The 25,974-nt window shown below is 43.9% G+C and overlaps 1 protein-coding gene across 4 annotated transcripts; it reads left to right on the forward strand.

Moving 5' to 3' along the window:
* The first annotated feature begins 19 nt into the window (after nucleotides 1-19).
* snrka (SNF related kinase a) lies at nucleotides 20-25,391 on the forward strand. 4 transcript variants are annotated; one of them, XM_034228397.1, is made up of 9 exons: nucleotides 20-63; nucleotides 1,480-1,726; nucleotides 2,385-3,098; nucleotides 14,396-14,537; nucleotides 18,764-18,976; nucleotides 19,483-19,617; nucleotides 20,995-21,163; nucleotides 21,498-21,577; nucleotides 22,660-25,391. In XM_034228397.1, exons 3-9 carry the CDS (start codon nucleotides 2,510-2,512, stop codon nucleotides 23,696-23,698), a joined length of 2,367 nt encoding a protein of 788 aa, XP_034084288.1. In that variant the 5' UTR covers nucleotides 20-63; nucleotides 1,480-1,726; nucleotides 2,385-2,509; the 3' UTR covers nucleotides 23,699-25,391. The 4 variants fall into 4 exon arrangements, with proteins under 4 accessions (XP_034084288.1, XP_034084283.1, XP_034084266.1 ...); XM_034228392.1 differs by having other exon boundaries at nucleotides 22-63; nucleotides 1,480-1,764; nucleotides 20,995-21,187; XM_034228375.1 differs by having other exon boundaries at nucleotides 22-63; nucleotides 20,995-21,187.
* The last annotated feature ends 583 nt before the right edge of the window (nucleotides 25,392-25,974 follow it).

Consider the following 25,974-nt stretch of genomic DNA (forward strand, 5'->3'; position numbering starts at 1 on the left):
TACAGACACCAAAAAGAAAGACATTTGGGGAAGCTGGGTTAATCGGAACATGAGAGTACACAGGTATAGACAGAGAGAAGGAAGAAGTAAGATGTCCCCCGACAAACTAAGCCTATATCAGCAAAACTAGGGGCTGAATCTAATCAGCCCTAACTATAAGCTTTATCAAAAAGGAAGGTCTTAAGCGCACTCTTAAAAACGGATAGGGTGTCTGCTGCCCGAACACAAACTGGAAGCTGATTCCACAAATGTGGAGCTTGATAAGAAAAGGCTCTGGCTCCCATTGTACTTTTAGAGACTCTAGGAACAACCAACAACCCTGCATTCTTGGAACGCAATGCCCTAGTAGAACAGTAGGGTATAATGAGTTCTTTAAGGTAAGATGGCGCCTGCCCATTAAGGGCTTTGTAGGCGAGAAGAAGAATTTTAAATGATATCCTGTGTTCTATAGGGAGCCAGTGTAAGGCAGCCAGAACAGGAGTAATGTGGTCCCTTTTCCTAACTCTGGTTAGTACACGAGCTGCAGCATTTTGAATCAGCTGAAGCGACTTGACTGACTTCTTGGTACACCCTGATAATAAAGAGTTACAATAATCCAGCCTTGAAGTAACAAATGCATGGACTAGTTTCTCTGCATCGTTTTGAGGCAAGATATGCCTGATTTTTGCAATGTTACGTAGATGGAAGTAGGCGGTCCTTGAAATTGATTTTATGTGGGCGTTAAAGGATAAATCCTGATCAAATATAACACCAAGATTCCTTACAATCATGTCATGCAAAAAGTGATTAAGGAAAAACAGCTTTGTGAGAAATACATTGAGAAAACATGTCTTATTCCTCTCACTAGATGTCACTAGACGCTTTTTTTTGGGAAGACCAAGCTGGCTACACTGTCCCTCAATTATCACTTGCACACACATGTATGGGCCTAGAAATTGCGGAATAAAACCAAAATACTTAAGTAGGGTTTTCACATCGCCTGCTATTCAATAATAGGGTATTTGGGCGATGTATTACACGTCTTGCTTATCTCAAAACACAATAATGCAAAACTGACTTTCATTAATGCAACAAACCATTACTTTTTTAATTAGATACAAATTCTACCGTAAATAATGTGTTGAGTAAATATGGAATGATGTTTTCAGCAACCGTTTTTGTTTGACGTCAGAGCAGAATGCCGTTGGCGATGCTCTCGTGTTGCTTTCCAGTGTTCCTTGTAAGGACCTGACTCTAAATGTCTACAATTTGTCCCGCCAGAAAACGCTTTTCATTAACAATAAGAAGACACATATTTTCTCTCGCTTTAGTTTTTTCTGAAAAATCCCAATTTATGGTAGATTGCATGGCAACATTATAAAGGTTAATTATGATTTAATTCATCTATTAAACATATGTGATGCCCATATCTTCAACAGTGGAAATCATTTGTATTGGTCCACAGTTTGACGGTTGTAAATATTTCGACACTGTTTTCAGCCCATGAAGGCATCACCACAGCCCCAGTCGGCTGGAAGGATACACGGATCAGGCTGCCGCTGCCAGCTATGCAATGCCTCCTTTTACACATGAACCCTGGGCATAGGCACCTTCTCAGTGCCGCGGTCAACCCCTCGTATTCTCTCATCATTTTCGACAAGCTTCTGTAGAGAGCTCCCAAAGGACCCAGGATACCCGGTAGAGACTGGACCAGGGGCGTTATGTTTACCGAAGCAAAGCTGGAGAGGTGAGCTGAGCGAGTAACTTTAGCTTGCTACATGCTAGGTAATCCGGATAGCTGTGTGATACCTGTGTACCTGTGTGGCCAGCGCCTTGTTTCACAGCTAGCTAAACATGTTTGTGTATACATTAGTGTGGCTTTGTAATGAATAAAGGCAACCTTCTAACGTTAAAGAGCGAAAGCAGTTAACGTTAGTCACACAGTGAGCTAACGTTAATCAATCAATGGACAACGAGCTAGCCCATGTAACGTCAGGCTAAAGTGTGCTACCGCCGGTCGGGGCCCGTCATGCAGCTGACTTCTGCCAACTGTAGTATATGAAACTCCGCTCGAAACAAGTAGCTTGCTGTGCTTGGACAACTGGAAGCCTTATGTAGTTAAGACAAGTTTAACGTGGTTCATTGTAGCAGCACGATACAGCAGGCAGGACAAATGAGCTAACGTTAGTGTGGCAGCCATTCTGTGAAAACATGACAGATGCATATGATCACAATAACATTATTATGCTCAGTGTAAGGGAGGGTCTGCTGCATTCATATTATATTTGAAATCTTTCAGTGTGCTGAACATTTCCATTTGGACTCCTTTTCAGTTTAATTGCCAGCTTTGCCTATATGTATGTAGTCATTGTTTATTGAAACTGTTGTCATTTCATTTCATAAAGGCAGCTGGAGCCATGGGTTTTTCCATCCACCTTCGATGAACTGAACTAAGCTGGACCCAAACAACTCAGCCAACCTGACCCGGCCTACAGGGGGGACCCTCCTCTCCCCATCGCCCTCTCCAGCTATGGCAGGCTTCAAGCGGGGCTACGATGGCAAGATTGCTGGGCTATATGACCTGGACAAGACGCTGGGCCGTGGCCACTTTGCCGTGGTCAAGCTGGCACGCCACGTCTTCACTGGGGAGAAAGTGGCAGTGAAGGTGATCGACAAGACTAAGCTAGACACCGTTGCTACAGGCCACCTCTTCCAGGAGGTCCGCTGCATGAAGCTGGTCCAGCACCCCAACATTGTGCGCCTGTATGAAGTTATAGATACTCAGACTAAGCTTTACCTCATCTTGGAGCTAGGGGATGGTGGGGATATGTTTGACTACATCATGAAACATGAGGAGGGTCTGAATGAAGAGCTTGCTAAGAAATATTTTGCCCAGATTGTCCATGCTATCTCCTACTGCCATCGGCTGCACGTGGTGCACAGGGATCTTAAGCCAGAGAATGTGGTGTTCTTTGAGAAACAAGGGCTCGTCAAGCTCACCGACTTTGGATTCAGCAACAAGTTTCAACCGGGGAAGAAGCTGACGACCAGTTGTGGATCTCTGGCATACTCCGCCCCGGAAATACTGCTGGGTGATGAGTATGATGCTCCAGCCGTAGGTATGCAAAACATGTAGGCTGATGAATGATGCAAAAGTGAAGTGAGTGTTATTTAGAAAATAATAATAGATAGGATGCAGTACTACCAGATTGGATTCTTGAAGGGGCCATATTATGCTTATTTTCAGGTTCATATTTGTATTGTGCTACTTTAATGTTCAAAAGCTCTTTATTGTTCTCATACTGTCTGTGCTGCAGCACCTCTTTTCACCCTCTGTCTGAAACCAGAGCCCAGTCTGCTCTGATTGGTTAGCTGGCCGGCTCTGTTTAGAGATGTCCCGCCCCTAGCCTACCACGTTACTTAGTGATGTCTTTGTGTTATGAAAGTAAACAAAGGGGTCCAATCGAAGCGTTTCGATTCAGTCTGTGGGAGAGAAACTCCCTCTGGAGGGACCTTTGGATTTGAGTCTTTGCAGATGCACGAAAACCTACATAACACACCGGGAAAACGAAACCTCCCAAAAAGCACAATAGGGCCTCATTAACTAGTCCTTTGTGTAAGCCCTTTTCGTAGTGTGGCCACTTTATGCTTTCGCACAGAGACAGTTGTGGTTGTTTTTTGATCTTTAATGATTCAGAGTTTATTTAAAGTCTGATGGAGCAGAATTGTCACACATGGCACTAACATCATGTCACTGTGTTAAAAAGCAAGCTTTTGGCATTATCAAAGTCATATTAAAGCCAGCTTCAGCACCGTGGAGTTAGCACCTGTTTGACACATTTGTGTGTGCTAGTTTGCTTCCAGGGCCTGACCACTAGTTCTGTTGGCCAAGCTTTGCTTTGTGTTTTGATTGCCTACACGTCAAACAGCAATCCATCACATGCCAGACCCCTGTGCAACAGCATATGAGTTGGACTTGTTTTAAAGATCAAGCTGTGGAAAGCTTTACGATGCTAACAGCCATTGACGCTGGTCATTTTGCAGGCGGCCAGTGGCCATGTACAACCAGGTCAGCTCTTTTAGCACTGATGTGTTATGGGTGTCTCATTGCTCTAAATGAACTGGCTCATTGATTTTCTCTGGGCTTTGACAGAGTGCAGACAAACAGATTGTGTGTCCTTCCATACTGATATGACATATATCATATTGGTAGCTTAACTGATGGCATAACATGAGACCAAGGTCCAGGTCTGGAATGGGATTGTGAGGTGTGTTGAGTTAAGCTTGTTCTCTCGGGCCCGTGTGGTTGTTCATGTGGTGTTAATGCTGCACCAATATGTGTCTGAGTAGAAGTGATATGATTGTTTATGCGCAGAGAAAAAACGCCATCAGCTTTACCTCAGCTTTACCTCACCCTAGAGCTAAAGGATGGAGGAAATGCCGGGAAACATGAAGAGGGGGGGAATTGGGAGGCGTGTGGTGCAGTGGATAGTGCGTTGGTGTTGGGACCAGGGGGACACAGGTTCAAACCCCACCGCAGTCAGCATGTCGTTGCGTCCCTGAGACACTGCACCCCGAATGGCTCCTGTGGGGATTGCCCACGGTGCTGAGTTAGTCGCTTTGGATACAAGCCTCTAACAAGTAACATGTCATGTCAAATGAACTGCTGGATGATGGGTGTTGTTGCTGCTGCAGGTTCTCTTCCAGAAGTTTCTTATTGTATTGACCTATGAGCTGTGACATGAGGCAATAGATTTGTGATATTATATATTTTTGATGTATAGTTAAAGTATTTAAATAACTGGTTCCCGTTTGGGGAAAAAGGCAGGTTGTTCTCTTCTTATCTGGCTGTAAATACAAGAGAAGACTCGTCTATTATTCCATGACTTTACTCACGGCTTTCATAGTGTTGGTATCGTGTCAACACTGTGGCCAATTACAAACTTACATTCATAACATTAGGATATGTCATGGAAACGCTAAGTGTTCACACACAAAGAAAAACTGTGTTGTGCAATCCCCCAAACCCTTTATCACACAAACTAGCCTTTTATTGAAATATTTGCAATATAGATATATTTCTTAATTCAGTTGTGATATGTGATATAACACAGCGATTTTATAATGAAACATCTGCAGGGTCTATATTGTAAACAGATGATAAGTTGTATGTAGCTGTGTGATAAGGCTTTTGCATCTAGGTATTAGTAGTGGACCACCATCTGCACGGGCTGTGCTAAGAGGCATCTACCACCCTGCACACAGTGGTGTTGGTGGTCTGTGTCTGCAGCTCACTATACTCATGGAGCTGAGCATAGCGCTGCTTTTGACAAAGCTCTTTCACCTGTAGTTCTCTGTTCTAGTGGTCTGTCGAGTAGGCATGGCCATTTTTGATATATTATGACTATCATTTTTTCAGTTTCAGGGCTGAGGGAAATCATTATTAGAAGCGCAGGGACTGAATCTTAATTTGTGCCAGAACAAGCAGCAAAGACTCATTTATTTTTCTCCACACAGTAAACGACATCACACACAACTAATGAATGTGTAACATACGACAAAATAAGTAAACAATCATTTGAAAAAGGTTTATTTAGTAAATGCTGGTGAGCTTAGGGGAGCGTTCTCATGTATTTCTATCATGCCAGTGGCCTCCCGTCCACCACTGTCTGCTCCTCCCAGTCCATCTGCATTGCACTGCTCCCGTCTCCTGCCTTCTCTTCTTCACCAGTCTTCACTGAGACCTGCTGCTGCTTGTCTTTCTTTCTGTGAGGAGACTACGTGCATGCTTCAGATCAGGAGTCATGTTTCAGGTTGACATGTGAAAGGCCCTTTTCTGCCTGCAGAGTTTTGCACGTCACCTTCTTGGGGTTTTCTTTACACAATCCCACACTTTGGATTTCCTGCCCGACCTAATAAACGTAATGACCTGGAACAGCTCCAGTATAAGTTTGAGGGCTTTTCCAGCTGACGCCACAAAGCTCAGACTGATAGACTAATCAACATTGCTCGACTAAGACTTTTAAATTGACAAAAGTTAGATTAAATTAAGAGGCCGCTCTAGCTGAGCACGACTTTAGTGGGCCAAACACTTTGCTCTCTGCCAGGGAGCTGTCCTGAGTGTGGTGTGCTTTGGCGCTGCTTGTAATTGCAGTGGTGCTGCTTTTGGTTGTGCTGTGCAGCAGTGGTTGGGTTGAGAGCGCTCTGGTAATGCGTGGTGTGTGCATTACGGAGCAGGTTAGTGACGTTTTGCACACGCTCTTGTGGGCTTTGTGATGTTGTGGCCAGAGCCATGTGACACTGTGAGGTACATGAGATGCAGCCCAGGCACTTTTTGTCTGCCAGGCTTAAAACAGATAACCGATATAACAGGTCTGTCTGCATTTTATAAGTCACAGTGGTGGCAGGATAACCTTCAATGCAGTCTGTGACCATTTGTAGTTTGATCACTGAAAGTTATCAATTAGGAACTGTTAGTGCAGACAGCAGGTTGTATCTTGTATTAAGTCGTCGACATGTTATGCTTTAGGCACTCTTTAGCTGATGGAAAGTCCTTGACTTCCTGTTTACATATATCTGTTGATGACTCATACGAACATCTTTCCTGTGCGTCCTGCAGAGATGTTTGGCAGCCCTTGGCGTCTGCACTAGAGAGCATCAGAAACTCGTCCTTCTCTTAATTGCAGCCCTGCTTTTTGTCACCTGCTGCCAGTAATTGGGAAGAACAGTTAACCCATCTTCTTGTGTGGACTGGGCCAGGAGAGGATGGTAGCGAGGCAGGATGCAGCCGCTACACAGCTGTGTGTTGCTTTGATTAGAGCCCACTCATCTGTTTTCCTCCAGTGGGCCTTATTATCTGGTCCACAGCATCTTGGGCAAAGTGTCAATGCAGGACGTCCTCAACAGCACAGGGACCCTCTCGGCGCAATTCTTGTCGGCACATTTTAGTGCAAGGCTTTTGTACACAGAGGTGTGCTCTATGTGCTGCATACCTCAGCATGTCAGACTGACTGACTGAAGGCGTGTTCATGGACAAACCGGTCCATCAGGGTTTCACTTATCACACTTATCATCTCTCTCCCTCTCAGCCAGTATGGACAGTAGAAACTTCATGTCACTGTCGTCTTCACAACAAAAAAGGCCTTTAATGCTCGTTTGACAGTGATTGGCCAATATCTATCTTTATTTGCTATGTGACTAATGACTGCATTAGAGCTAGATGCTCGAGCTGGATCATACATACACAATGCATGATTGAGCAACTGTTTATTGGCTTAAACTTTGCAGGAGATATTCTAAATTGAACGTGTCACTAATTAGTTTGACGTCTTTTAACCCATAACCTTTGGCCAAAAATATGTATCATGATCAAATGTTTTGAAAGCACATAAATCCCATGTACATCAGGAGCATTCAGCCCTATGACATCTGTGCTTCCTGTATGTAGCGGTGTGCTTCAGTCACAAATTCTTGATCGTGTCGAACAACAACGTCTGGGTGTCCATACTAAGCAGACACATCAATTTCAAGCATGAGAAAGCAGTAAAAGGCAAAGGTTACCTGATATGCCTCTGCATTACGGTGTGTGGGAAAGAGTGGTTAGGAAAGCCGAGGACGCACGCTGGCTGAGAGCGCAGATGGGGAGCTGTCAGCGAGTCAAAGCCTGAGGCAGACAGACGGAGACAGATACTACGTGTGGGGTGGCAAAGGTGAAAATCACTCGGTCTCTGGACTTGAGTACATGCACTTGATTTCATGATGGTGACAACATTGCTCAACAGTCATTGTAATATTATATTTGAAATATAATATTACAATGACTTGATTGCATTGGAGCATGGTTCAAACCCAGGGACAGGCAGTTTGCTGTGATGTGTGATCACTTTGTTCATGGCCTGTGGGTCCCAGGAGCGAGCTCTGCAGTGGGGACTCATCACGTTGATGCTGGGACAGTGCCAAATAGATTTCAGACTTGAACTGAAAGTTGTAATATGACTGGAGGTGCGATCCACCCTTTTGATTTAACCTCGACAGGGCTGTTTTTCTATTCTTGAGCTGACCAAAAGTGATTTTCAAAAGTTGAAAAGGTACAGTGCAAAATAATAGATGTTATTTTCTGACCGCAGTCATTGCTTTGCAGCCAGTGCACCTCAGATTCATTAACATGGTGGTGGGAAAGGTCTTCATGGTTTGAGGAGATATTAGAGTGTGGTATTGATTGTGATAGGAGAAGCCAGAAATGCCCAAACTCTGAAAATGTGACGTTTCTGGTACCGTCAGAATCAGGATTTGAGACTAAGCCTTGCTCCGGTGCGTTGAACTCGGATAGGAGGCAGTAAACTAAACTCTCTTCTCCAATAATGTTACAGGGTAAACTGCTATTCTATATTGAAAGTGGCAGTAACATAGCTGTGTGTAGAGCTGCAGTGTCTACGGTTCATTTGTGGGTGCCTGAGAATCAGAGTACCTGTATTCGTCCCACAGAGGGGACATGCACATTGTTACAGCAAGTAAAGAGTACAAGGGTGTCTAAAGCAACCTGTTGATTTTATTTAAGGGAGTTCGCTCCAAAGTGTGCATAATTTCATATCTTAAGCCACTCTCCAGCTTTGAACATCAACCATTTATTTTTGTTTGTCTTATTCAAAAAGACTTGTATTTAAATGCCTTGTATTAAAACGGTCAAATCATATTTAAGATTTGTTTGTGATTTGATATGAATGCAAGATGCCTCATGTTCTGCATAACAACCTTGGTGCTTGAATACTGCTTGCCAATTAGTATTTTCTAGGCTCGGGAGCTTTTCCCCGCTTAAATAAGTATGTGTCTCTCTCCCATGCTTTATGGGGTACAGGTTCTTTTCCACAGATAGAGAATAATGGCAAAAGCTCCCATCCTTTTAAGTCCAATTTATTTTGTACTTGTATTCTGTGCAAAGCTGGATCAAATCCTGCTGGATATTGTGGATTTCGGTGTTCAGTGCTCGCATCTCCATTATGCAAGTCAGGATGAAGATATGGGTAACATTAATAAGCTACAGTTCCATGGCAATTGAGCAAAGTGAGTCTCCTGATGTGTGACACGCTAGAAAGCGTTTTTTAACAAAGCCGGAACTGTAATACCATTTTAAGATGCAAGGGCCTTTATCATTTGGGCACTAAAAAAAGCTACAGTTTGAATCCTTCCAAAGAGGAGGTCGAGATCTGTTTCAGTTCCTTCCACACGGCCCTCCAGGTTACAGCCACTCTGGCTGCTGTCGTTCCAAGCTGCTCGGTGATTTGTCAGAGCAAATTGTATGAATACAGAGTAGAAGAGGACATGATGCCAAGACAATCCCACAGTCGCTAATTAAAGCATCATGGTGCTGTAATCCAGAGAGGAGGAGAGGATGCTCGGAAGATCAAAGCTATGTGTGTTTGTGTGTTGGGGAAAGGGGATTTGGAAAGTAGAACCTGGCAGCCTCCACCATTTAAGAGATACTTACAGACTTTGGAGAGGTGATGAATGATGGGAGTGGAGAAGGCATAATGAAAACAAGTGGTTCAGGTTGACTGTCTGCTGGGGTTGATGAGCCGCTGCAATTTAAATAGCATAAATTAGCCTAGTGGCTAGCAGATTTTCCTTACTCATAGCTCTGCTACTCTTACCTGGTTTGATTCACTGCATCTCCTGACATCTCCAGAGATGAGTTCAGCCCAACTTAGCTGCACTGAAAAGCATATTGATAGGGAGTAGGGCTGCACGAAAAATCTAATTGCGATTTTTCTGACAAATATTGCGATTCGAATTGCGATATTTGTTTTTAAGCGACCTAACGGAAGTTTATTGTAAAATGCGGCCAGAACTCCGTCTAGGAAGGTCGTATCAACGTGCTCCCGTCTCTAGCACCCCCGCAGCCCGAGCTACGAGTAAAAAAACTAAACTTACATGAAACTTCCGTTGGGTTGCTTTAAAGTCAAGCTTCAGTTTAAGATTCACCCTGTAATAGAAACATGTGATGGAGCATTACTAACCTGACCCAGATGGTTTGTTTCACCAAACCATCTAAAGCTCCATTGGAAGCCATTTGGAAAGGGCAGGCACTAGGGCTGTGCGATTATGGCAAAAATCATAATCACGATTATTTGGTCAATAATTGATATCACGATTATTTTGACGATTATTCATTGACCATTTATTGAACTTTAAAACAAATAATATTTTACCAATAAACAAGATCAACAAATATGTTGGAGCGCACTTCCAAAACCATACTAAACATATATTAATATGATAAATAAAAATAAATTAGACCAAAATAAATGAAATCAAATATGATGCAGTGCACTGTCACAACCTACTGAAAACTCCTTAACATATAGCCAACATGTTGGTAAAACATATTCAACATATTCCACTCAGTTAAACGTTGAAGGCTGGCCAACCGTCATGGTCCAGAAGTAACAGGAAATAAATGTTGAACTACAATTTAAGACCAAATAAAAATGTTTAGGCCACCATGGCAAATGCTGGTAGAGCTGCTCATGTCATCTCTTAAAGATGTTTTGCAAGAAACACCAGCCTGTTTACATGGTCTGGTTTCAGAGATGAGCGCAGGCAGGTGACAATATTGCCACCTGTACTGAAGACCCTCAGCCACGCTCCGACACATGGGGTGACGCCGGCCAATCACAAAGCTTTGATGCGTTCAAGTGCATTATTCTGGCACAGGAAGATTATGTTACAGGACATAAAACAGAATATTGTTGTTCTATTTTTAGACACATCTCGCGATCGACTGGTTGGGCACCCCTGGGCTAGACCATAGGTCCGTTGTGGTCGCAAAGTAGTCAGCTGAAGCCACATCTCTCTCAACTTCCCCACGGCATTTGTCACATAGTGCAGGCAGCGCAGACCTGCTGAAATAATACCGAGACGGCATCGCGTAACGCTTGTCCAACGTGTTGACAAGTTGCTTAAAGCCCTGGTTGCTAACTGGGCACATATCTTTAGCGATGTGGAATGTAATGGCAAAGTACTTGCAAATAGTGGAAATAGTTTTACCCTTCTTTTTAACGAGTTGCTGCTCTTGTTCTGACATCTTCGCTCGCGCTGAACACTCACAACACATGTCACTCCCACGTGGCCGAGTGGGCTTTTAGGGAGGGGCGAAAGCGCACCCAGCAAAATAATCGTATTTTGTCAATTATGCTGTTTTCATAATCGTCGCAAGCCATAATCGTAATCGCGATTAAAATACGATTAATTGCACAGCCCTAGCAGGCACTTTCAAAAATACTTGGTGATTGGATCAATCTGTCCATCACCTTCTATCATGGGCTACTTCTGATTGATTAACAATGACTGGTACATGTGGAGCACAGCACTTCTGATTGGTGTGGATGACTGACCCACAAGAAGAAAAAAAAAAAAAAATGTAAAAAAAAAAAAAAATGTTTAAAAAAATCGCAGGCTTTGTGATTTGATAATCCCATCATTTCAAATCGCGATTTCGATTTAAAATCGATTAATCGTTCAGCCCTAATAGGGAGAACTACTGGGTCTACAGCTGGAAGCAGACATCGGGTATTTACATCATTACTCTGCTCCACCTTGTGCAAAGCCCCATCCTCTGTGAAACACAGGAGAGAGGGGGGAAACAAGCGTGATGGTAAATAACAGCATACTCACACTTGGCTCAAATAAAACACAAAGTGCACATAAATTAGGTAAATAAAAATGTTTAAGGGGCCGTTTGGTGAAACCCTGGATTATAGAAATATGAGGAATCAAATGTGAGCAAGGGTGGAAGGGAAGTAGAGGAAATTGTGTTTCCTCTATTTGTTTGTTGAGGCCAAGATGGGAATACAAATAGAAACTGCTATTTAAAAAGCACATGTCTCCATGCTTTAATGTTCAAAAGCTCTTTATTTTGTTCATACTGCCTGTGCTGCAGCACCTCTTTTCACCCTCTGTCTGAAACCAGAGCCCAGTCTGCTCTGATTGGTTAGCTGGCCGGCTCTGTTGTGATTGGTCAACCGCTTAGAGATGTGTATGAAATGTCCCGCCCCTTAGCCTATTACATACAATGCTAGCTAATAGAAGTGCGACTTAGTGATGTCACTATGTTACAGAAGTAAACAAAGGAGTCCAATGGAGATGTTTCAGGCAGGGGGTTGGAGTGTGTGGCAGAGAAACTCCCTCTGGAGGTAACACAGGGATTGGAGCCTTTAGGCGCGTTCACACCGGAGTACTTTTACCCGTACTTTTTCCGTTTAGTTTTATATATTCCGATATATATATTTTTTAATCCTCTGGAGCAGAGAGAGGAGCTGTGGATTATTGTTATTGATTATTGCATCAGTGTTTCTTAGGGTCAAAAACACTAAACTCACAACTTAAAATGAAAGCGTTTAGTTCATTTAATAAAAGAGCACATGTTCAATGTGAAAAGTGACAGTAGATATAGATTAGTTGCAATTTGGTGCTATATATATATATATATATATTTAAAAAAAATAGTAATTAATAATTTAAAAAAAATTATAATCTTTTTTTTTTTTAAACTCCTTGAATTTCAGGAGGGGCGCGGGGCGCAGCGCCCCTCCAAGACAATGGTAGGGGAAACACTGGCCGTTCTGGCGATTTACTCGGAAGGCTTCAGTAGAAGCTGCTGGGAGTCCCAGCAGCTTCTACTGAAGCCAGTCCCCAACTCCGGGGACTTCCGGTGGCAGTATACGCCGTGAAGTTGTTTGCAGCCTGCCAGTAAACCCAAAGCAGAAGAAGAAGAAGTGGCGTCAGCGGCTTCATTTGCCTAATCTTCCCTCAGCGAACTTATTCCGGTGTGAACGAGATCTGTACTTAGTTCCATGGGGGTACTAAGTGCTGGGCACTAAGTACGGCAAAGTACTTGGTGTGAAAGCGGCTTTTGCAGACCGTTTACATGGAAACACACCTTTTATATAACATACTACAGGAAAGGGAAAACCCTCAAACATATAATAGGGTCTCTTTAAAGTTATTTCAAACCCTTTATTTTATGTTGACAAGCAGAATGATGTATTCTCTAATTACCGGTGCAGAATTCAAGCTTCTCTTGTTGCTAAATGGGGAAGTTTGGTTCTCAGCTGACAATGCTTGAGCGGATATTGTGTAGAGCTGCCATGTTATTGTGGTTATGTGTGGACTGTTTCTCTCTAAAGAGGCTGGAAGCGTTGCTATAGTAACATTGCTGCTGTGAGTGAGCCAGGTGTGAGGTGGTACGCCTGCCGTCCCTGGGGCTTTCTGCCTCTCCACACCTCACCATCTCTGGCTCCACTCACACTCAGACGCATAAGCACACACTAATACAAACACAACCCGAGTAGTACTACCAGCAGCAGTAGCTCAGTACATAAGGACTTTACATTTCAAATGTTTGTATTTATTTTGTAAATTATAAACATTTAGGTTTATATATTATTATTATTACTGGAACAATTAAGGCACTCAAATGGTGACAAATTGTCTTGTAGTAGATAAACTACAATTTTGTTCACCAGATTTACTGAAATGATGTTGCATACCAAACCAAATGTCCTGAATCCAACGGTTCGATACGAGAACAGTACCGTGACAGCTGTTGCTTTGCAATATCGATAAATGTGACAATATTTATCAGAACATTTTAGGGCTGCACGATTTAGGGAAATAATCTAATTGCGATTTTTCTGACAGATATTGCGATTCGATTTGCGATATTTGTTTTTAAGCGACCTAACGGAAGTTTATGGTAAAATGCGGCCATATCTCCATCTCGGAAGGTCGTATCAACGTACTCCCGTCTCTAGCACCACCGCAGCCCGAGCTACGAGTGAAAGGACTAAACTTACATGAAACTTCCGTTGGGTTGCTTTAAAGTCAAGCTTCAGTTTAAGATTCTCCCTGTAATAGAAACATGTGATGGAGCATTACTAACCTGACTCAGATGGTTCACCAAACCATCTAAAGCTCCATTGGAAGCCATTTGGATCAATCTGTCTATCACCTTCTATCATGGGCCACTTCTGATTGGTTAACAATGGCTGGTACATGTGGAGCAAAGCACTTCTGATTGGTGTGGATGACTGACACACAAGAATAAAAAAATAAAAAAATGGTTTTAACAAAAATCGCAGGCTTTTGATAATCGCATCATTTCAAATCGCGATTTCGATTTCAAATCGATTAATCGTTCAGCCCTAGAACATTTCCATGATGATTTTATTTTAGGATGTCAATTAAATTGAGATAATCCATATTATGATCCCAATGTTTTATATTGTACACAAAGAACTGTTCCAGAAATAGTGTTATTTCTTCAATTCTGACAGAAAACCAAATGCTTTCATGCGTTAATGCTGTGGTCCTGTAATATGTATATGCTGTGATTGAGACTGTTTGGTTCCCTCTGCCTCAGATATCTGGAGTCTCGGTGTGATCCTGTTCATGTTGGTATGCGGCCAGCCCCCTTTCCAGGAAGCCAACGACAGCGAGACTCTCACCATGATCATGGACTGTAAATACTCGGTTCCAGACCACGTGTCCAGCGCCTGCAAAGAGTGAGTGATCCATACACACAGAGTTCCCGTTAGAATATCTTTTCGCCGGTCAACATGTCCGTTAAAGTTGAAATCTTCCGGACAAAATTTGAAAAGTGCCGGTCAAAGGTCTTCTTTGTTATTTATTGAGCTTTAAAACAAATGGATATGATTCGATATTAAACAAACTAGGGATGCACGATATTGTTTTTTTGAAACCGATACCGATAACTTCCTGCTTCTCAAGACCGATACCGATAACCAATAATAATATAATATATATATATATATTAAATGTACCCTTAGTTTTTGCACACCTGGTGGTAAAAAAAAGACTAGTAGTGAGCAAATAACATGAGCATTACTACTATGAACAAAACTAACCCTGGGGTCGTCTCTGGCAAACTTCTTGCCTTTTTCAAAAGCCTCGTCGATAGGTAAAAGCCCCGGTGCCTTTGCAGCTGGCTTTGGATTCGCCGCTAGTTTAGCAGCGCAGGCGTCTTCGTACGCTTTTAACACACCATCGTAGCGATGGCGATGTTTCAGGTGACTAATCAGGTTGGAAGTATTATAGCTCGTTGCCTTTTTCCCTCCTCGTGGAACTTCTGCATTTGTTAATACAAATAGCAAGCGAACTATCTAACTCTGAAACTTTGAAATAGTCCCATACTACCGGCGACATGTTTGTTTACTGTCCTGGCTTCACGGCCGCACACCATTTACGTCACAGCCAGGCATGAGTTAGGGAGCGCTGGATTTGTGAAGAACTCCCCTCTTCCTAAACCACTAATACCACAGTACTGGCAAAACGGGAGGAGCCGAGTGAAAAACAAGCGCCCCTCATCCCAATCCGCAGTATTTTATTTTATTTTATTTTATTCTTTTTTACCCAAAAAATATATTGTATATTATCGGGGCTATTAATACTGTTATCGGGTTTATCGGGATGACGTCATAATTCCTAATATCGGGCCGATAATTATCGGGCCGATAATTATCGTGCACCACTAAAACAAACTAATCATAGTAGATTAACTACATTGTTCAAAAGTGAACCGTAACTTACAATAACACGGGAATAATAAACAGAGCGCTCTCTCCCTCTCCTGACAGCCCGTCAGTATCATGCAGCTCGCAGATCAGTAATGAGTGACCCGACAGTAAAACTAAACATATCTATAGTTTAGGTAGTTTGAGAGGTAATTAAAATAGCTACGTGTGATATTCTAACCTAAAGTGTGTGTTTTGTTCCGCTCACCGCTGCATGTGATCATGCAGAGCTGCGTGTCGACTTGTCAGCAGCAGCTGATCTCCCTCTCCCGTCAGATTAGACTTCACTCGCGTTTATGTCCATATCGATCAGATCTAGCTAGTTCTAGCTAATGATAGGACTACCTGATTATTAAAAGACACCTAAACAATAAGCGTTGCTATGCAACTGGGTGAGGCCACAAAGTATAGCGCAGCATTATGCATTTGTTTACATGCCCACCGGAACCCCGAGGCATTACCAACAGATCAACGCACAATCAACCCATACAGGACATCTCTTTCTCCACATTAAGTTAGACATTAGAATTGACTCTTCTTGTCTGTCACATACTCTTCTTGTCTGTCACATAAGTGGCGCAAGTTGGGCAACTGATGCGGTATTGCGCTAAGGGGAAATTATTTTGACAGGACACTTTGACCGGAGAGATTTAGATTAGCCGGTCTTCAGCATATTTTACCGGTAATAGTCCGGTAATTACCGGCTAATGGGAACTCTGCATACACAGCCTTCACACACCGCCACCTCTGTTTAGTCACACTAGAATAAGGTGGTGGGCTTTTTCCCTCGGTGTTGGCTGTCAGGCACAGGCTCTATCCTATTAGCAGCACCAAAGCCCTGTGAGTGTCCCACTTCACTCCTGCTGTCTGTGTCTGTAGTCCACATATGGAAAGAGCAGTTTGGAGGACGGCAAGTCACATGAAGCTGACATCGCATGCTGTTCTTTAGGAGAAGAGAGGAGAATAGGAGAGACGTGAAGGAGAGAGGAGAGGAGACATGCTCCCAGGACTTCGCTCTGCAGCACTCCAACGAGTTGTCAATGACCGTGCCGAGTACAGTAGAGCATCCTTCAAATCTTTCTGTCATTTAATACAAAATATTTACAGAAATGATTCAGTTATCTTAACTTCTACCTTAGAGAGTTGAGGCACCTAACCTAAGCAGGATCCTCAACATTTTAAAACATGATAAATCTCAGTCGGGTTAGAAACTAAATCTGTGATTACAACACAGTAGTTTAGAGTTCTCTGGAATAACTGGCCTGCCTCTCAGGACGGCTTTGGAGCCGGGTGTGTACACAGCCGGGATGTATTTCTGTAGGCCGACCCGGAAGGTTACTTTGCAATTCCCTCTACAAAAAGCAATGGGTTTTCCCAATTGAATTTAGGTATATTGCAGAAAATAAGCTTTGTGGCCAACACACTTTTAAGTTACTTAACACGTTTTGTTCAGCAGGGTAATCTCCACTTATACTCATTTGTCATTTTTTAAGAATAAATGCAATTGCCAAACGTGTTGGAAACACACATAGAAGCTTCAGACATTCATCAGTGAAGTGCTTACTGACATGTTATGCGGTAGAATAAAATGTGAAAATCTCGTAAGCTTGTGTTTACCACAGACCTTATTTCTGTCACCACAAACATACAGCTGACTTCAAGACAAGGTCACAGGAAGTGGTCATTTCTGAGTTTTAGGACCCCTTCCTGTACCACTCTTTTAGGAATGCATGCAAGTATGCTCTCGTTATACTAATTCCTTCGCTCGATACACTCGGTGGTACATTGTTAAGCAGGGGATATCTGTGCCAACATCTGTGGCCAGGGTTATTCAAGAAAATACCAGACACTTATGTCTCTACTATGAACCTTATTGTCTGCATTACCCCTCTGAGTATCACAACATTTCATTAGCTCACCCAGAAAACCTTTTTGCACAATTGCATGAGGCAGTTCCAGACTTGCTGTATACTAAAGTTAGTCGGAATAGGCAGACAGTAAATGTCGTTGCAGAGAAGAAGCCGCTGTTACTTTCCATCTAAGGGATAACGAGTGGATTTCATGGGTCTAAGCAAAGGCATTGGATCCACTGTGATCAACATGTCGTAAAGGCCAATTCTTATCTCCCCACGCTCACTGCATGTTGTATATTTTTAGACACAGGAAATAAATGTATTTCCTAGGAGGGATGTGAATAGATTGCTGTGCTAAGCTGAAGCAGCTGTGGGCCATCTGCTGGGCTCTGACTGCAGAGTGACCGTGTCCACAGCGCACGTTGTTACCATGTCAGTCACGGCTCCACTCAGCATACGGTTCCAAGCAGCTCCTGCTGATGATGCGCTGGTTCTGCTGCTCAAGTGAAGGATTATGGGGGATTCACTCAGTTCTCTGAACATTGCAATTTGGCAATCCAAAAAGAATCAACCACTTCCAGATGCTAGGTGTGGATTAGATCATGAGACAAATCACAATCATGTTGAGGCATTCAAGGACTCTGCTGTGGAGCAGGAATGAGTCTTAAAACTACTTCCTGTTCCCTCGTCTTGAAATCAAAGGTTTTTGAGTGTGTTTGAAGTGACATGGTGAGAGATTTCCACGTTTTGTTGTACGACATAAAATACATCAGTAATTGACAAAACAAAACATTAGTATCTGCATGTGTTTCAGAAATACAACCTGTGTGCATCCTTAATTACAATCAGTCATTCTTCACTCTACAACTCCACATCAACCCACTTCTGAGCAGTGTTTGTTTGTACCATCACTAATTCGTCTTAAGGGATGACATTGTGTGTCGCCACACTTACTGATTTAGCTCCTGTATTTGTGTCTTCCAAACAATCCCACCCCATCGATCCACCATGTTCCTTTATTTCCTGTTCCTCTTCTCAGTCTCTCCAAATCAGTTCTCTCCATGCTCATGTCATAAGCTCCCAATACATCTTTCAATTCATATCAGATTTGATATTATTTATATGATGTTATTATTATTATTATTTTTCCTTTTACCCTCCAAATTTGGTCCAACAAAAATTCTGTTGAAGCAAACTGCAGGAACAATGAAAGCATGTGGGCCAAAAGGGGTGCACAGTGCTGAGCTAGTGAGGGTCACATGTCTCTTCATGTAACTCATCTACTGGTTTACTTTGGACACCAGAGCTCTCTTTACTCTCTTCCTGTTCTCTCCTCTTCTTTAGTCTGATAGACCGCATGCTTCAGAGGGATCCCAAGCACCGGGCCTCCCTGGAGGAGATCGAGGGCCACGCCTGGCTGCAGGGGGTCGACCCCTCCCCAGCCACCAAGTTCAACACTCCCCTGGTGTCCCACAAGAACCTGTCGGACGAGGAGCACAACAGCATCATCCAGCGCATGGTGCTGGGAGACATCGCCGACCGAGAGGCCATAGTGGAGTGAGTCGTGCTGTCTTTGGATGTAACATTGGTTCCCTTGGTTGGCAAAGCACTTAAACATTGGACAGTGCTGATTTATGACAGTGCTGAGCTGCATCTCAAATTCATTTTCAGTTTCCTAGCTTTCATATGATGTACACCACTTCTATGTGGCAATTAAAAGAATCTTTGGTAGGGAGGACATCAGTACTTTAATACCAGCGGTGTACACCATTTTTCTGTTAGCAGATATTTACTGGACTTCAAAAAAAGATAGTTAAATCTTTGCAGTCATGGAAATAATTCCCCTTTAAACACAATTTTGTTGTGGTTAGAAAAGGACGTTTAAAACGGGCCTGACCTTGGACGACTTATCTGGTTTTGAGTCGAATGAATCTAACTCTACTTTTTGAATGCAGTGATCTTCCTATCAGAGGATCAGCGGTTCAGTTCCTGCCCCTGCAGTCAACATGTCTGAGTCCTTGGTGAAGACACCATTTGTAACCGTTGTTAATATGTTGTTTCAGAGCCCTGGAGACCAACAAGTACAACCACATCACAGCCACGTACTACCTGCTGGCAGAGAGGATCCTGAGGGAGAAGCAGGAGAAGGAGGTGCAGACCCGCTCCTCCAGCCCCAGCAACACCAAGGCCCACTTCAGGTACACTACGCAAACACTGCTTTTATTCCCATACAAATAGAGGGCTATAGTGCTGCGGCTGAAAACAAGCCATATTGAAACGTGAGCAGGTCACAGACGTTGTGGGAAATGACGTGTATGGACCTGTACTTCTGGACTAGTGGTCTGCTGGGCCCTGAATCTCAACGCATGCTCAGCAATATAATACACCACAGCGTAGTGCAACTATTACTACATTTGGAACCAATCAAAAAGAGAGGACGTTTTTTGTATCGAGAGCTCTTGTATTTCATGGTATTTTCAAGCTGCATGCTTTATGGTTTTGTTTGGGCATGCAAGGGGGAGGAGAGGCGATTTCTAATTCTATCATTATTATGAAAAAGCCACAACAGAAGCAGCAGCAGTTATTCAGGGTTGATTACATTCAAACCAATACACTGTGTCTGCACCAGATAAGATTGAGATGACTCTAATCCCTGATCCACATTGGTTTTTTGGTTGTTGTTTTTTTGTGTATTGCGAGTTGAACCGGCGACCGTTGGTTCCTCAGCCAAGAGAAAAGGTCCTTCTGGACGTGGTCAGTAAGACTCTGAAAGTCTTTCTAACTGCGGCCTTGAGCTTGAAAGAACTGGGCATGACTCAGGCTGGAAATGAAAGATGACTTTGAGTGCATTCTGAGAAATGTAAGAGTTCTTGGAACTTGACTCATTGTGGGAATTAAATATCTCCACATCTGCTGCTTTAATATTTCCTTTTTGGATATGTCTCCTGTGAGTCATCTTGCTGTCAGTGTTGACCCCAGTGAAGGGGATGTAGTGTTATGGTTACCTAATGAGTGAGGGAACGCATGTTGTTCCTCTGCTGTAATCATAGCCTTCCTTCCTGTCCTCCAGCCGCTCTCTTTTAATTGCTGCATTACTCACTGTCGGCTAACAATGAAAACACAGTGGCCTTTGTGCTGCAGCGCTATGATACAATAACAAACACTGAATAAAGCTCAGCATGGACACAACTGATCTGGAATCAGATTCACAGCATTTCCATTAAAGGAAGCAGAGTGAGGAGCTGATGTATCTAGAGCCTGTAGAGGGGCCGGTTAATGATCTGAGAAAACGTTCATACTGACCAACTGTGTTTATTTATTATTACAATAAGCAGTACTTTATTTCACTGTACAGTATTACATTTTATTTTCTGCTCATCATATTATATTTTACTTGTATATATTTCACTTCTCCTGCATTAATGCACATTAGTCTTGCAACATTCTCTTGCACAATTGTATTTGTATCCTGTTATTTCTTGCACTATTTGTATTAAGCTTGGGACTTCAGATGAGCTGCCCTGTAGACACTGCCTAGGACCGTAAAGCCTTAGAATCTTTGATCCCGTGTGCAGGCAGTCGTGGCCCAGCAGGGTGGACATGCACCAGGACATCGAGGACAGCCTGGCAGCGTCCTCCATCTCCCACGCTGGGGGCCCCCAGTCCCCCGCCCGCAGCATAGAGAGCCTCCTCAACGGGCACCGCTCCAAAGGCCTGCTGCATCTGGGCCGACGCGGCGAAACGGTGTGTGACTCAGCGCTGGCTAAGGTGGTGTGTGGTGTGTGTGTGTGTGTGTGTGTGTGTGTGTGTGTGTGTGTGTGTGTGTGTGTGTGTGTGTGTGTGTGTGTGTGTGTGTGTGTTGTGTGTGTGTGTGTGTGTGTGTGTGTGTGTGTGTGTGTGTGTGTGGTGTGTGTGTGTGTGTGTGTGTGTGTGTGTGTGTGTGTGTGTGTGTGTGTGTGTGTGTGTGTGTGTGTGTGTGTGTGTGTGTGTGTGTGTGTGTGTGTGTGTGTGTGTGTGTGTGTGTGTGTGTGTGGTGTGTGTGTCTCAGACCCTAATGCATGTGGCTGTCTCCTTCCAGGGAGCCTGTGCTGCTGGGACCCCCAGGGCCCCCGCACCATCCACCTCAGCAGCAGCCAAGCAGAGAGGCTGCCTCTTCAGGTAATCTCAGCGGAGCTCACACCCTTCATCACTGAAGGATGACACTTTATAGTCCTCTTGAGGACATTAGTTCTAGGGTGCATTCACACCTAATAGTCCGCTCTCTGGTGCGTACCAGACGACAGTTTGTTACATTGTTTCATTTCTCAGAAGGTTCGGTTTGCGTTCACACGGGCAAAACTCAATCGGACTATACATTTTAAACACAAGTCATGTGCACGGAAATGCTGTTCAACCATTGGCAGACATTAAGGGGGTAAAAACGCAATTCCCGGCAATTTCTACTGGAGCCTCCGCCATGGAGCATCGCACTTTCGGCAGGTTATTCTCATGCTGCTGTTAATCTGGAGATCAACAGACACTAGCGGCCCGCGCATATGATTATATAATCAGACAACGTCCGTTAAAAAACATTATAACACATATAATGAGAGACGTTCTGCAGTCAGGAGGAGGTTTCACAGACGACAGGTGTTCTTACTTTTATGTAGCTGACGGAGAGTTTTTACTTTACACGACACTGTTCAACACTTCATTCTGCTTCACTCTTTAACTAAACAACCGCGGATGTCTTGAAAGACTCTTTCGCTAAAGATTTTGAAGACATCCGCGTTCTTGTGACACGTAAATACTACGCTTCCTATGTTTTGGTGCGGACTGCGTTCACACCAGCAATGAACCGCTCCAGAGTTCGCAAGCAAGCGTTCCGAGACCACCTATTTTAGCGGACCAGAGTCCGGTTGTTTAGTTCACTTAAGAGGTCTCGGACTGTGTTCACATCGACCCAAATGAACCGCACCAAGCGGCTAAACGCACCAGGGTTCGATTCAACCGGACTATACAAGGCAGGTGTGAACGCACCCTTAGACTCCGTCCTGCAGTTTCTCGGATGTCATTTTTTGTGCCGATCTAATGATTGACTGCTGATCCAAAGTGGTTCTAAAGAATAATCAGGCCAACATTTTTTAACCGAGTTTCTCATTTACCGCTCTTCTGTTTGAAAGCCATGGGAACAGTGAAGGTGCAGAGACCGACTCAGAAAGAAACAGGAACTGACTGTCCTCACTTCCTTTGTGTTTCAGGGTGGCAGAGGATGAAGAGGATGAGGAAGAGCAGGACCCGGCCAATATCCACAGCCAGGTGGTCCTGAGGCGTAAGCCCCCCTCCATCACCAACCGCCTCACCTCCAGGAAGAGCGCCCCGGTGCTCAACCAGATCTTCGAAGAGGGGGAGTCGGACGACGACTTCGACCTGGACGAGGGTCTGCCGCCCAAACTCAGCCGCCTGAAGATGAACATGGCAGGCAACGCGGCCAACCTGAGCTCCGGGGCCTCCCCAGGGGCCACACACAAGCGCTACCACCGCCGCAAGAGCCAGGGGAGGGGGTCCTCGTGCTCCAGCTCTGAGACCAGCGACGACGACTCGGAGAGCCACCGCCGGCGCCTGGACAAAGACTCAGGCTTCGGGTACGGCTGGAACCGGAGAGACAGCAGCGAGGGGCCGCCCGGCAGCGAGGGGGGCAACGGGGGGGGCAGCAGCTCCGGGCCCAGTAAACCTTCTGGGGAGGGAGGGGGGACCTCCGGCCCAGACAAGGGGAGTCCGCCTGGAGGTAACGGAGGAGAGGGTGGTAACGGGGGAAGCGGCGGAGGGGGGAGGGGGGGAGGAGGGGGGGAGAGTAAAGGACAGGACAGTCCCTCCAGCTGTTGTCACAACAGCAGGAGCACGAACCCCTCCCTCAGCACGGAGCTGGTGGAGAGCCTGAAGCTGATGAGCCTGTGCCTCCGGGGCCGGGGGGGGCGAGAGGGGGGGGAGTTCCTCTTTGATCCTCGCAGCCTCCCGGGGGGGACCGTGAAGATCCAGGAGAAGTCTGCGTGGAGGATGTGCATCGGCTCCACCGGGAGCCTGGACACCATCACCCTTCCCGCCACCGCCCTGCCCCGCCCACACGCCCCCCACCGCAAGACAGCAGCGCACGGCCCCCCTGGCAGCAGGCATCCTCACAGCAGCCTGAGCGCTCTGAAGAACGGGGTGCTGCAACTACCTCTGTGTGAGAAGACCCTCTCTGTGAACATCCAGCGGGGGGGGGGCTCGGCCCCCGTCAGCTGCTGCCAGGTCATCTGAGCAGCAGCTTGTAACCCCCCCCCACGTTTTTTTGCTGAGTATGCGGGAAAACATGTATTACATTTTTGAGCATTGAGTAAATATATCAAAAGAAAAGAGAGGTTCATTTGAAGAGGCCAAAGTATCAAATACATTTTAATATCAAGACTAGTTATTTTACAAAAAAAACATATTTTGAGTCTAAACTGTCATTTATTTTTATTTTATTTTAATAATTCAATTTAAATTCATAATTCTGAGGAAGAATTAAAATTGCCACTTTATTCTCAAAACACTGTATCTTTTCTTTGCGTCCCTCAGAAGGTATTCCCTGACTCTCTGTGGTACAGCTGACTCAGCAGAGCCCCCTTGGAACTGGGAATATGTTTCTGAGTTCATGAGTTGTCTTTTATAGAAGGGAAGAGAGAAAGTTTTAATTTAGACTCCAGTTTGGATTCAGTGTTGCACTTGAACGATGTGTTTTCTGATGTTTTAAAGCTGTACTTCTCCCAGAGACATTCTGTCAGAGCCCTTTCCATCTGACGAGATGAGCTGTTCTTATTTTTTTATTCATATTCCAGTGTTTTGCTGACGGAGCATTACGTGCGTCTGGTTTGACCTCTGCTGGCTCCCTGCAGCCCACCTGTATATACAGTCTGTTGAAAGTAAAGTTTATTTTTAAATCCTGTACATTTCTTTGGAGCGATGTGCTGTTGGGACATGTGAGGGGTGATGCTGTGCAGCAGGAGGGGCTCACAGTCAGCTAAAGAGAGCATCACATAAAGGGGAGGGGGACGGGGGACTCTTGAGGGCATTGGCAATAAGCTATACGGTGTGTTGCAGCTATCTGTACAGAAACTTTTTTTATTAGTTTTAATTGTTTTGTTTTTGTATTCCTACATTACAGCAGAGGGTTAAGGCCACATGGGATCTTTTTTATAATTAGGGTCTGAGTAATTAAAAACAATTTATTTATTCTAAGATTAAAGTGAGTTTTTCAGTTTGATTTTTTATTCTAACTTAAATTCTAACTTAAATCTCAGAATTGTGACTTAATTCTTAAAATTCATCAATTTTTTTTCTCTGAATATTCAGATTAAAGTGAGAGTTCTTAGGACAAAAAGGTCCGAATTTGGAGACAAAGTCTATCTTTCCCCTCTGAATTCTGAGAAGGAAACTCAATATTTTCTTTATTCTCAAAATTCAGACCATTTTCTCATAATCCTGATTTAAGTCTAAGAACTCAAAAAAATGAATTCAATGTGGTCAGATTGAAAATGTGACCCGACCCTTCTTCCGTACTACATAGCCATGTTTGACTGTAGAGAAAAAAGGAACACGGTTTGAAATGTCTTTTTATCTTTGTGTTTGTTCCTTTTGGAAACCAGTGTAAATGGAGTTGTAAATATGGTGCTCTTTCTCCGAGTGGACACTTTGGTGCATAGCTGTACAGTAATCTAGCCTTATGATAATTAGTAATACTGTCTGGGTGTCCTCTTCATACCGTCAGTCTGTGTGACTGCTCTGTTTCCAGGTGAATGACGTGCATGTGTTTCAGTGTTCAGCGACACACAGGAGAGACTCGCCACAGACGCTACTGGACCAAAAAGCAGCAGAAAAAAGAGTTACGGATTATTCAGTGTATTGACCTGTTGATACCTGTTGTCAGAACTTAGCTATGGTGATATCTAAAAATAAAATGTGGAATACTGTCTCATGCCTGGGCTCTTGATTTAAGTGATCTATTATTTACAGCAAAAAGCAAACATTAAAAGAATGTAGACAAACTCATAACTGCATAATGAAATGACATTTAAATACAAAGTCATTAAAGAGCCAAGACTGAAATAAAAATAATATAAAGTAATTAAAATGTGCTCCACCTTTACCAGCTGTGATTAAACATTATCAATAATCATAATGCAGTTATTTCATATTTATGACGGGCCATTTTACAAGTTCTGTAGTTTTTTTAAGTATATTTTGATGCCAATAGATTTTTCTTTAAAGTAAGATTCTGTATGCAGAACCTTTGTAACGGAGTCAACTTTATTATAGGCACTTAGTACTTCTTCCATCACTGGATTGAATGAAGGCAGAGGCAAACAGCCTTGGTTAATGGCCTGCAGTTCTTCGGGAGTTTGTTTAAGATATGTGGAGCATTGAAACTGAACGTGTTCAGTGTAACCCCGCCACACACAGCAGACCCGTCCCAGACCACAATGTTGGATGCAGGATCAGAAATGTATCTCATTAAGCAGTAGAACCCACCTGGTCGCCCTCACCACCTCTTCTCC

The sequence above is a fragment of the Gymnodraco acuticeps genome, unplaced genomic scaffold, assembly GCF_902827175.1.
Source record: "Gymnodraco acuticeps unplaced genomic scaffold, fGymAcu1.1, whole genome shotgun sequence".
NCBI classification, from domain to species: Eukaryota; Metazoa; Chordata; class Actinopteri; order Perciformes; family Bathydraconidae; genus Gymnodraco; species Gymnodraco acuticeps.